We start from the raw sequence: 12,337 nt of genomic DNA on the forward strand, positions 1-12,337 counted from the left end.
TTAGGTTAGATTGTGCCACCTCCGGTCTGCATACTTCACAACCCCTAACTGTATGAACTGTTCCAGTGTCCCCTAGTGAATGAGAGAAATAACTGAATTTGCTGCAGAATTGGTATGTAGGATCAAAGCCCAAAACAAGCCTCCTTCTCCTATGGCAACCATTATCCGCCCAATGGACTCAGAGAAAAGTTTGTGCATCAATATCCCTTTATGTTTACTATTGTGGAAGTATTTTGTGCATTTTATGTATAGTACATCTGCAGATTCAAGGGACTAGAAACTGGAAAAAAAGATATTTATTTGAAAATTTCTATACAAAACATTTTATGCATTCCCTCCATTTATGCTTGAAGTGTTCCTTCTTTTACTATGGCACGTGCCAGGTTTCGTGCAAGAGCCAGGCGCAGCATGTCAACTTTGGTTTTTTCAAGGCTTTTGTCCTGTGTGCAAGAAAATCACCATTTAGTACCAAATAATGACTAAAATATCAAATGCTCCTCTAATCATTCATGCCTAAAGACTGTGCAGGCACAAAAGATAAAGCTCCCTGCGTAATCTACTGTACTATAGTGAATGTCAATGACTTGTCTGCTTAGTGTGATATACCTGAGAGCTCTGGCTCACATCTGAGACGATGGGTTCTCGCTTCGCTTCCATCCTGTCCTCCAGGCATCGCATTAGTTGGTATGTCTGCTCAGCTGAAAAGATTACCTATAAAAGGCAGATGTCTGATTAGTAAAACACATGATATGACCATGTGTGTTTTGGAGCTAGTATGTACAGGGCCGTCTTAACACCAGTGTAGGCCCCTGGGTACAGCAATGCACTGGGGCCCCTACCCATTCTCCAGCGGTAGGGGATGTTATCAACGGCAGCTTTGATGTCCCGCAGGCGGTAGGGGGTGTTCTATCTTCCGCTCATCATGTAGGACCTGGAGCAGTAATTTCTGCAGTTACTTAACTGCACAGATCGGGCGGGAGGGAGAACACTAAACTTTAGAAGGGAGCATTGAGCCTCAGTACATGACTTCCAGGGTGGTAGGGGGTGTTTAATACGCAGGGGATGGGTGGATAGTGCAGTGGGCTTAACATTCATAATTTGCTGGTGGGAGGACAGCTTGCTTGACTGCAGATATCTCCAGTTCCTGGAAAAAGATTTCTTAGCTTTCAATGGGATAAGAAACTAGAGAGTGTCCCACCTTTCAGGGGACTTGGGGATCAGAGTTCAGGAGCCAGAGCAATCCTTACACAAATATATAAAACTGCATCCCAGGCATGTGGAGCTGGTGCAGGGACCAGCTGCTGGAAAGCTGATATTTTTGGTTGTGGGCATAGCAGAGACAAACTGCCAGCTTTGACCAAAAGGGGAGCGTCCCGGCTTTTGGAGTATACCCTCAGACAAACTCTTACTCAGACAGAACCTGAGATATCTGACTGTGAACAGCAATTAACAGGCTCAGATGGGGACCACTGCTTTGAAGTCAGATATCTCCGGTTCCCCAGGGCCGATTTTCAAAAATCTGGTACCCCTGGAAAGAGGGGACCCTCAGCTATCAGCCTAGGGCCCTTATACTCCTGGGGCCCTTGGGCAAGTGCCCACTGAGCCCATATGAAAAGACAACCCTGAGTGTGTATCCAATTGTGATCAATATAAATAATAAGATTTTACTCACCGGTAAATCTATTTCTCGTAGTCCGTAGTGGATGCTGGGACTCCGTAAGGACCATGGGGAATAGCGGCTCCGCAGGAGACTGGGCACAACTAAAGAAAGCTTTAGGACTACCTGGTGTGCACTGGCTCCTCCCACTATGACCCTCCTCCAGACCTCAGTTAGGATACTGTGCCCGGAAGAGCTGACACAATAAGGAAGGATTTTGAATCCCGGGTAAGACTCATACCAGCCACACCAATCACACCGTATAACTCGTGATACTATACCCAGTTAACAGTATGAAATATAACAGAGCCTCTCAACAGATGGCTCAACAATAACCCTTTAGTTAGGCAATAACTATATACAAGTATTGCAGACAATCCGCACTTGGGATGGGCGCCCAGCATCCACTACGGACTACGAGAAATAGATTTACCGGTGAGTAAAATCTTATTTTCTCTGACGTCCTAAGTGGATGCTGGGACTCCGTAAGGACCATTGGGATTATACCAAAGCTCCCAAACGGGCGGGAGAGTGCGGATGACTCTGCAGCACCGAATGAGCAAACTCTAGGTCCTCCTCAGCCAGGGTATCAAACTTGTAGACTCTTGCAAAAGTGTTTGAACCCGACCAAGTAACAGCTCGGCAAATTTGTAAAGCCGAGACCCCTCGGGCAGCCGCCCAAGAAGAGCCCACCTTCCTCGTGGAATGGGCTTTTACAGATTTAGGGTGCGGCAGTCCAGCCGCAGAATGTGCAAGTTGAATCGTGCTACAGATCCAGCGAGCAATAGTCTGCTTAGAAGCAGGAGCACCCAGCTTGTTGGGTGCATATAGGATAAATAGCGAGTCAGTTTTCCTGACTCCAGCCGTCCTGGAAACATATATTTTTCAGGGCCCTGACTACGTCCAGTAACTTGGAATCCTCCAAGTCCCAAGTAGCCGAAGGCACCACAATAGGTTGGTTCACATGAAAAACTGATACCACCTTAGGAAGGAATTGGGAACGAGTCCTCAATTCCGCCCTATCCATATAAAAAAATTAGATAAGGGCTTTTGCATGATAAAGCCGCTAATTCTGATACACGCCTGGCCGACGCCAAGGCCAACAGCATGACCACTTTCCACGTGAGGTATTTTAGCTCCACGGATTTAAGTGGCTCAACCCAATGCGACTTCAGGAAATCCAACACCACGTTGAGATCCCACGGTGCCACTGGAGGCACAAACGGGGGCTGACTATGCAGCACTCCCTTAACAAAAGTCTGAACTTCAGGCAGTGAAGTCAGTTATATTTTGGAAGAAAATCGATAGAGCCGAAATCTGGACCTTAATGGAACCCAATTTTAGGCCTATAGTCACCCCTGACTATAGGAAGAGCAGAAATCGACCTAGCTGAAATTCCTCCGTTGGGGCCTTCCTGGCCTCACAGCACGCAACATATTTCCGCCATATGCGGTGATAATGGTTTGCGTTCACTTCTTTCCTAGCTTTAATTAGCGTAGGGATAACTTCCTCCGGAATGCCCTTTTCCTTCAGGATCCGGCGTTCAACCGCCATGCCGTCAAACGCAGCCACGGTACGTCTTGGAACAGACAGGCCCCCTGCTGCAGCAGGTCCTGTCTGAGCGGCAGAGGCCATGGGTCCTCTGAGATCATTTCTTGGAGTTCTGGGTACCAAGCTATTCTTGGCCAATCCGGAACAATGAGTATAGTTCTTACTCCTCTCCTTATTATTCTCATTACCCTGGGTATGAGAGGCAGAGAAGGGAACACATACACCGACTGGTACACCCACGGTGTTACCAGAGCGTCCACAGCTATCGCCTGAGGGTCCCGTAACCTGGCGCAATATCTTTTTAGCTTTTTGTTGAGGCGGGACGCCATCATGTCCACCTGTGGCCTTTCCCAACGGTGTACCATCATTTGGAAGACTTCTGGATGAAGTCCCCACTCTCCCGGGTGGAGGTCGTGTCTGCTGTGAAAGTCTGCTTCCCAGTTGTCCACTCCGGGAATGAACACTGCTGACAGTGCTAACACATGATTTTCCGCCCATCGGAGAATCCTTGTGGCTTCTGCCATCGCCATCCTGCTTCTTGTGCCGCCCTGTCGGTTTACATGAGCGACCGCCGTGATGTTGTCTGACTGGATCAGCACCGGCCGGTGTTGAAGCAGGGGTCTTGTAGGGAAGTCTCCTGACTTGTCCATAGTCCTTGGAAGTTTCTTCCCTGTGTGACTGCCCCCCAGCCTCGAAGGCTGGCATCTGTGGTCACCAGGACCCAGTCCTGTATGCCGAATCTGCGGCCCCCTGGAAGATGAGCACTCTGCAGCCACCACAACAGCGACACCCTGGCCCTTGGAGACAGGGTTATCCGCCGATGCATCTGAAGATGCGACCCGGACCACTTGTCCAACAGATCCCACTGGAAGATCCTTGCATGGGACCTGGCGAATGGAATTTCTTCGTAAGAAGCTACCATCTTTCCCAGGGCTCGCGTGCATTGATGCACCGACACCTGTATTTGTATTAGGAGGTCTCTGTCTAGAGACGACAACTCCTTGGACTTCTCCTCCAGGAGAAACCCTTTTTATCCTGTTCTGTGTCCAGAACCATACCCAGGAACAGTAGACGCGTCGTAGGAACCAGCTGCGACTTTGGAATATTCAGAATCCAGCCGTGCTGTTGTAGCACTTCCCGAGATAGTGCTACTCCGACGAACAACTGCTCCCTGGACCTCGCCTTTATAAGGAGATCGTCCAAGTACGGGATAATTATTTCGGCCATTACCTTGGTAAATACCCTCGGTGCTGGGGACAGACCAACGGCAACGTCTGGAATTGGTAATGACAATCCTGTACCACAATTTTGAGGTACTCCTGGTGAGGAGGGTAAATAGGGACATGCAGGCAAGCATCCTTGATGTCCAGTGATACCATGAAATTCTCCAGGCTTGCAATAATCATCCTGAGCGATTCCATTTTGAACTTGAACCTTCGTATATAAGTGTTCAAGGATTTCAATTTTAGAATGGGTCTCACCGAACCGTCTGGTTTCGGTACCACAAACATTTTGGAATAGTAACCCCGGCCTTGTTGAAGGAGGGGTACCTTGATTTCACCTGCTGGAAGTACAGCTTGTGAATTGCCGCCAGTACTACCTCCCTTTCTCCGAGGGCAGCAGGCAAGGCTGATGTGAGGTAACGGCGAGGGGGAGTCGCCTCGAACTCCAGCTTGTATCCCTGTGATACTACTTGCAGAACCTAGGGATCCACCTGTGGGCAAGCCCACTGGTCCCTGAAGTTCCCGAGACGCGCCCCCACCGCACCTGTCTCCGCCTGTGGAGCCCCAGCGTCATGCGGTGGACTCAGAGGAAGCGGGGGAAGATTTTTGATCCTGGGAACTGGCTGTCTGGTGCAGCTTTTTCCTTCTTCCCTGGTCTCTGTGCAGAAAGGAAGCGCCTTTGACCCGCTTGCTTTTCTGCAGCCGAAAGGACTGTACCTGAAAATACGGTGCTTTCTTAGGCTGTGAGGAAACCTGAGGTAAAAAATTTTCTTCCCAGCTGTTGCTGTGGATACGAGGTCCCAGAGACCATCCCCAAACAATTCCTCACCCTTATAAGGCAGAATCTCCATGTGCCTTTTAAAAGCAGCATCACCTGTCCACTGCTGGGTCTCTAATACCCTCCTGGCAGAATGGACATTGCATTAATTCTGGATGCCAGCCGGCAAATATCCCTCTGTGCATCCCTCATATATAAAACGACGTCTTTAATATGCACTATGTTAGCAAAATATTATCCCTGTCTAGGGTATTAATATTATCTGACAGGGTATCAGACCCCGCTGCAGCAGCACTATTTATGCTGAGGCAATTGCAGGTCTCAGTATAGTACCTGAGTGTGTATATACAGACTTCAGGATAGCCTCCTGCTTTTTATCAGCAGGCTCCTTCAAAGTGGCCGTATCCCAAGACGGCAGTGCCACCTTTTTTGACAAACGTGTGAGCGCCTTATCCACCCTAGGGGATATCTCCCAACGTGACCTATCCTCTGGCGGGAAAGGGTACGCCAGCAGTAACTTTTTAGAAATTACCAGTTTCTTATCGGGGGAACCCACGCTCTTTACACACTTCATTCACTCATCTGATGGGGGAACAAAACACTGGCTGCTTTTTCTCCCCAAACATAAAACCCCTTTTATGTGGTACTTGGGTTCATGTCAGAAATGTGTAACACATTTTTCATTGCCGATATCATGCAACGGATGTTCCTAGTGGATTGTGTATATGTCTCAACCTCGTCGACACTGGAGTCAGACTCCGTGTCGACATCTGTGTCTGCCATCTGAGGTAACGGGCGTTTTTTGAGCCCCTGATGGCCTTTGAGACGCCTGGGCAGGCGCGGGCTGAGAAGCCGGCTGTCCCACAGATGTTTTGTCATCCAGCCTTTTATGTAAGGAGTTGACATTGTCGGTTAATACCTTCCACCTATCCATCCACTCTGGTGTCGGCCCCACAGGGGGAGACATCCCATTTATCGGCCTCTGCACCGCCTCCACTTAACCTTCCTCATCCCACATGTCGACACAGCCGTACCGACACACCGCACACACACAGGGAATGCTCTGACTGAGGACAGGACCCCACAAAGTCCTTTGGGGAGACAGAGAGTATGCCAGCACACACCAGAGCGCTATATAATGCAGGGATTAACACTATAACTGAGTGATTTTTCCCCCAATAGCTGCTTGTATACACATATTGCGCCTAAATTTAGTGCCCCCCCTCTCTTTTTAACCCTTTGAGCCTGAAAACTACAGGGGAGAGCCTGGGGAGCTGTCTTCCAGTTGCACTGTGAAGAAAAAATGGCGCCAGTGTGCTGAGGGAGATAGCCCCGCCCCTTTTTTGGCGGACTTTTCTCCCGCTTTTTTCATGGATTCTGGCAGGGGTAATTTATCACATATATAGCCCTGGGACTATATATTGTGATGATTTGCCAGCCAAGGTGTATTATATTGCCCTCAGGGCGCGGGCGCCCCCCCCCCCCAGCGCCCTGCACCCATCAGTGACCGGAGTGTGAGGTGTGCATGAGGAGCAATGGCGCACAGCTGCAGTGCTGTGCGCTACCTTGTTGAAGACAGAAGTCTTCTGCCGCCGATTTTCCGGAACACTTCTTGCTTCTGGCTCTGTAAGGGGGCCGGCGGCGCGGCTCCGGCACCGAACATCGAGGTCGGGTCCTGTGGTCGATCCCTCTGGAGCTAATGGTGTCCAGTAGCCTAAGAAGCCCAAGCTACCACCAGTTAGGTAGGTTCGCTTCTTCTCCCCTTAGTCCCTCGCTGCAGTGAGTCTGTTGCCAGCAGATCTCACTGTAAAATAAAAAACCTAAAATATACTTTCTTTCTAGGAGCTCAGGAGAGCCCCTAGTGTGCATCCAGCTCAGCTGGGCACAAGATTCTAACTGAGGTCTGGAGGAGGGTCATAGTGGGAGGAGCCAGTGCACACCAGGTAGTCCTAAAGCTTTCTTTAGCTGTGCCCAGTCTCCTGCGGAGCCGCTATTCCCCATGGTCCTTACGGAGTCCCAGCATCCACTTAGGACGTCAGAGAAATACTAATACCCCTATCACACTGCACAAATAACCGATATATTGCCGGGTCGATGTTTGGTGTAAAGGGGTAAGTTCCGAATTCCCAGGTCGCCTGACCCGGTATTTCAACCCGGGAACAAAGCAGGGTTATTACTGGGTCAGGTGTGGTGTGAACGGGTTACCCGGGTCTATGCGACTATGGAAGAGGCGGCGTGGAGATGATCTCAGCACCGCCCCCAATGACGCTGACTCAGCTCCCGCCCCTGATGGCAACCCAACCTGGCATATTGCCGGGATGCGTTGCCAGACTGAAAGGGGGTCTCATGGCGGGTCACACCCGGGAAGAGCCTATGTACCCATAGTTACAGTGGTGGTTGCATTAAGTCTTCTTGGAATAAATCCAAATGGAAGGACTGAAATAGACTCGCCAAACATGTTTCCCAAAAGAGGAGTTTCCCAAACTGCAAATTTAAATTTCCAAATGTATAAAAATAAAAAATAATTAACTTCAACCCAGAGACAAAATCATCACAAACGTCCGAACTAAAGCACAGCGGACTGCTGCCTACAACAAGTGTGTTACATAGCCCACATCTGCAGAGGCCCGGGCATTTATCTTGTACAACTTGGTGACAGTATAAAGAGGCTTCTATATCACAGTCCTACATTTCTCTGGTGTGACAGCATTTCCCATTATCATCAGAAGGGGCTATATTTTAAATTTGGAAAGCAAAAAACTGGCATTTTAAATATCTGGCAGTTGCACCCGTTCTCCTGAATCCTGTGCTCTCTGCATGTCTTACCTGGTGTTGTCCAAGCAGGGGCAGGGCATCCAGCAGCAAGGTAAGCCAAAAGGAGCAAGGAGCTATCCGTGCAGTCATGAGTAAGAGTAACAAGCAAGCAGCTTCCTCAAACTGCTGCTCACTGTACAGCCTATGAAACTCTCTGTATTTCCCTGGAATTAATAGATAGCCATAATTTCAGTAGTACCATAGATTGGGGAGAAACAAGCAGAGTTTGTATACATTTAATACACTAACCTAGGAAAGTCAGCCTATCACTGAGCAACATAGCAGGACCAAGATTGTCAATGAGGTCTAAATCTGAGAATTTCCCTCGTTCACAGTAGTCCTTCAGAAACCTGTACAAGTAACACAAATTATGCAGTCACACATCTGCAGAAATAGATTGCGGGCACATAGCCAGTTTATACAGTATGCAGTTAACATACCGCCCGTCGGGATCCCGGCTGTCGCAATACTGCTGCCGGGATCCCGACGGGGGTACTATATTGCCGCCGGAATATCGGCGAGGTGGGCGATACCCACTCTATGGGTGCCCACAAGGGGCTTTGTTGTGCTTGCCCCCTACTGGCATTCTAGCTCCTGGGATGCCGATGTCTGTATCCTGACATTCGGCAACCCGTGCGGCGGGATCGCATACTGATCCCGTTTATACGCATGACCTTGCAGGCTATCAATTCACTGAGCAGCAGTAATCTCACTGAGGCATTTCATGACCAATTCTTTGTTAGTCACTGCTTCCTAAAGAATTAGTAGCTCGTATTGCCAAGAATGTTGTTCTGGCCTATAAAATAGCTGCCACCACAGTCTCTATTGTACTTAAAACTAAATATACAGCCCATATTTAGGCCGGATGCTTCCCTGTGCACTGTAAGTCAAATACCATAAATTGTTAAACAGGTTAATAATATGGTTGGGGAAGACCAAGAAATAAAGGGAAACAACACCTAACCACATTTATATTATGCCCTGAGCATTTTTCTTATCTGTCTGTACAGTAAATCTAGCTCTATTTATGGTCACAATGTAAAAAGGCTCCTCTGTGGCATATACTGCAGCTGCCAGCAAGTAGATCATTTGGGAAATGGGACAGATTTACTCATAAATATGGTAATAGAGCAACTGAAATAAAGATACACTGCTACAACATATCCAGGTCTACATTCTTATGTTTAGTATAAGACTATTCTCACTGGTCTGATATGAGAGTTGCAAATGCTGCATCCTTGGCTCGAATGCTCCATGATAACGCTGACCCCAATCGACCATTGCGCAAAGCTTGCATTGCCATCGTTTTACAGATACTGCGAACTGGAAATGAGAAGACAAATAAAAAACATAATATCCTCAAATAACAACCAGCACAACCTATTTATATATAGACACCAACTTGGCAAATCCTGCCAGCCTTCGCAATGTAAAGGTGTGTACACTCGGTGAGCTATTTTCTTTCGATTTTGACTATATAGTCAAAATCGCAAGAAAAGTTAGTGCAGATCGCAAGGTGAAAGTCACCTTGCGATCCTGATTCGATCCCGATGCGCGGTCCCGCCAGGTCGGCATCGCACGAAAAGATAGACTGTGCAGGCAAGTCAATCCTTGCTAGATCTGTGTACTATCTAGTTCATCTCACATGTCAATGACATCTCATATAAGCCAAAATCTCACATAAGCCAAAATCGTAAGTACACATAGTCCATATCTCAAGAAAAGTTAATCAAAATCGGTGGTGCTGGGTTCCGGGGAGTTCACGGGAAACAGCATAGTCAAAATCGGCCATAGCAAGGATCTTACCGTGTGTACACACCTTAAGAAACGCAGTCTACCTTGGATGAAAGAGCCGTAACAAAACAAATAGAGCTGAGTAACCTAAATATTTTCTCAAACACACCTTGCTCAGTCATCTGCCTCTGCTCACAGATCCGCAATGCCTTCAGGGCTTTCTTCTCAGTGGTCAGAGGGATCCTCTCCATGAGAAGTTCAAGGTAGACTCGACCAGATTCAGGACAGTAATCCAAGTAATCAACTCCCAGCTGCCAAAGACTGCAAGAAATGAATTGATTTTCATATATAGCGATGTTTTGCTTACACTGATACCAGTTATATTACAAAATGTGTTCGCAAACTGGATGTCTCCATCCAAAAAGGTTAGAGAGTGTGTGGGATAGACTGGTCAGCCAAGCACCAACAACAATGACAGAAAGCATAAAACTGTGAAAGGAGGATAATAAAATGGGATTCTGTAAATCCTTTTCTAGTGGGTTGGGTAAGCTGGGATTCTGACAATCCGATGCCGGTGGTTAGAATACCGACAGCGGCATCGGATTGTCAGAATCCCAACACTTTTTAGGAAGTATGCTAATCCTACCCTCTCAACCTTCCCCACCATAACCCTCCCATCCGGCAGTCTACCCCTTCCCCCTGCAGCCTAACCGCAACCCTCACCAGCATACTTACGTTTGCGATGCTGACTGTCAGGATTCTCAGCGGTGTCGGGATTCTGCCGGCCGTGGTCCTAACTGTTGGGATACCTACTACATGCCTTTCTAGTAGGCCATTAAAAAACACTGTGAGCAGTACTATGGGGTATACTGTGTACTGCAGGACCTTAAGCACTATAAAACCCGCCTAATCGCCTTGTATACTCCACTGGTTACATGTGAGCCACAGTTCTGTAGGGACAGTAAGTACCAAAGGGAAGGCTAGGCGTACAGAGAAAGGAGATCATCAAACTTAATGAGGATAACGGGAAAAGTAACTGAACAAGCACAGAACACAAGGCATAACTGTACTATGAGAAAAGGATGTAACAATAAAAAATCTAATTTTCTATGAGACCAATAACATTGATCAACCAACTCTGAAACGCTCCTGGCTCAGAAATTTCAACTCCACTGAATCCACTGGTTTGAAAAGAGCCAAAATGAGATTGCAATGAGCTATAGGAGGGATATATGGTGTCGGAAAAATACCCCTTTGTAAGAAGGTCTTTATTTCAAGAAACAGAGGTAGCTTTCTGAGTGAAAATGAAAGGGGCTGAGACCTAAAACTTCAATTAGATGAGGTTCAAACCCCCATTCAAGACTATCCGGCAGAAATACCATGTCCAAACGAAAAGAAGTAGGAAAGTCTGTTGCTTAACATAAGGTGATGCAGGTCTTCCAAACCAGATGGGAAATCTTTTGAGCATGGAATCGACAAGGCTAGTAGGTATATTCCACAATAATTAGAGGGAATTCAGCCCTCTATGAGAAAACGAGTTTTATGGTAAGAACTTACCTTTATTAAAACTCTTTCTGCGAGGTACATTGGGCTCCACAAGGAAAGACATAGTGGGTGTAGAGTAGGATCTTGATCCGAGGCACCAACAGGCTCAAAAGCTTTGACTGTTCCCAGAATGCATTGCGCCGCCTCCTCTATAACCCCGCCTCCCTGCACAGGAGCTCAGTTTTTAGTTAACCAGTCCAATGCAGTAGCAGGAAAAGAGACGACAATGGTTAGTAGCCACATACACCACACTCTCACGACAGGAGAAGTGTCAGCGGCTAATGCCATACCAACCCAAAGAAGCTAAGTGCATCAGGGTGGGCGCCTTGTGGAGCCCAGTGTACCTCGCAGAAAGAGTTATAACAAAGGTAAGTTCTTACCATAAAACTCGTTTTCTGCTGCGGGGTACACTAGGCTCCACAAGATAAGACATAGGGGATGTCCTAAAGCAGTTCCTTATGGGAGGGGACGCACTGTAGCGGGCACAAGAACCCGGCGTCCAAAGGAAGCATCCTGGGAAGCGGCAGTATCGAAGGCATAGAACCTTATGAACGTGTTCACAGAGGACCACGCAGCCGGCTTGCACAATTGTTCAAGGGTCCCACGGCAGGCCGCCCAAGAAGGTCTAACAGACCGAGTAGAATGGGCCGTAATGTGAGCAGGAGCTGATAGACCAGCCCTCACATAAGCATGTGCAATCACCCTTCTAATCCATCTGGCCGAAGTTTGCTGGTGAGCAGGCCAGCCCCGTTTGTGAAATCCAAACAGCACAAAGAGAGAATCAGATTTCCTAATAGATACGGAGAGCCCGTACCACATCCAAAGACCGCTCTTTGGGAGACAGATCAGGAGAAACAAGTGCCGTAACCACAATCTCCTGGTTAAGGTGGAACGAAGAAACCACCTTAGGTAAATATCCGGGACGAGTCCTAAGAACCGCCCGGTCACGGTGAAATATCAGATATGGGGAACTACAAGACAAGGCACCCAAATCCGACACTCTTCTAGCTGAAGCAATAGCCAGCAGAAACACCA

General features: G+C 47.8%; 1 protein-coding gene across 4 annotated transcripts in view; it reads right to left on the reverse strand.

The window, feature by feature from the left end:
• Positions 1-281: 281 nt before the first annotated feature.
• Positions 282-12,337, reverse strand: part of NUP85 (nucleoporin 85) — a 165,794-nt gene continuing 153,738 nt past the window's right edge. For all 4 annotated transcript variants that reach the window (XM_063960650.1, XM_063960651.1, XM_063960649.1 and 1 more), the window contains 6 exons: positions 9,927-10,078; positions 9,229-9,346; positions 8,273-8,373; positions 8,036-8,187; positions 607-711; positions 282-440 (listed from right to left, as the gene is read on the reverse strand). In XM_063960650.1, coding sequence (XP_063816720.1) covers positions 342-440; positions 607-711; positions 8,036-8,187; positions 8,273-8,373; positions 9,229-9,346; positions 9,927-10,078 — 727 coding nt within the window. In that variant the 3' untranslated portion in view covers positions 282-341. The remainder of the gene's footprint in view (positions 441-606; positions 712-8,035; positions 8,188-8,272; positions 8,374-9,228; positions 9,347-9,926; positions 10,079-12,337) is intronic.

This window comes from Pseudophryne corroboree, chromosome 3 (genome assembly GCF_028390025.1).
Source record: "Pseudophryne corroboree isolate aPseCor3 chromosome 3, aPseCor3.hap2, whole genome shotgun sequence".
In the NCBI taxonomy this organism is placed as follows: Eukaryota; Metazoa; Chordata; class Amphibia; order Anura; family Myobatrachidae; genus Pseudophryne; species Pseudophryne corroboree.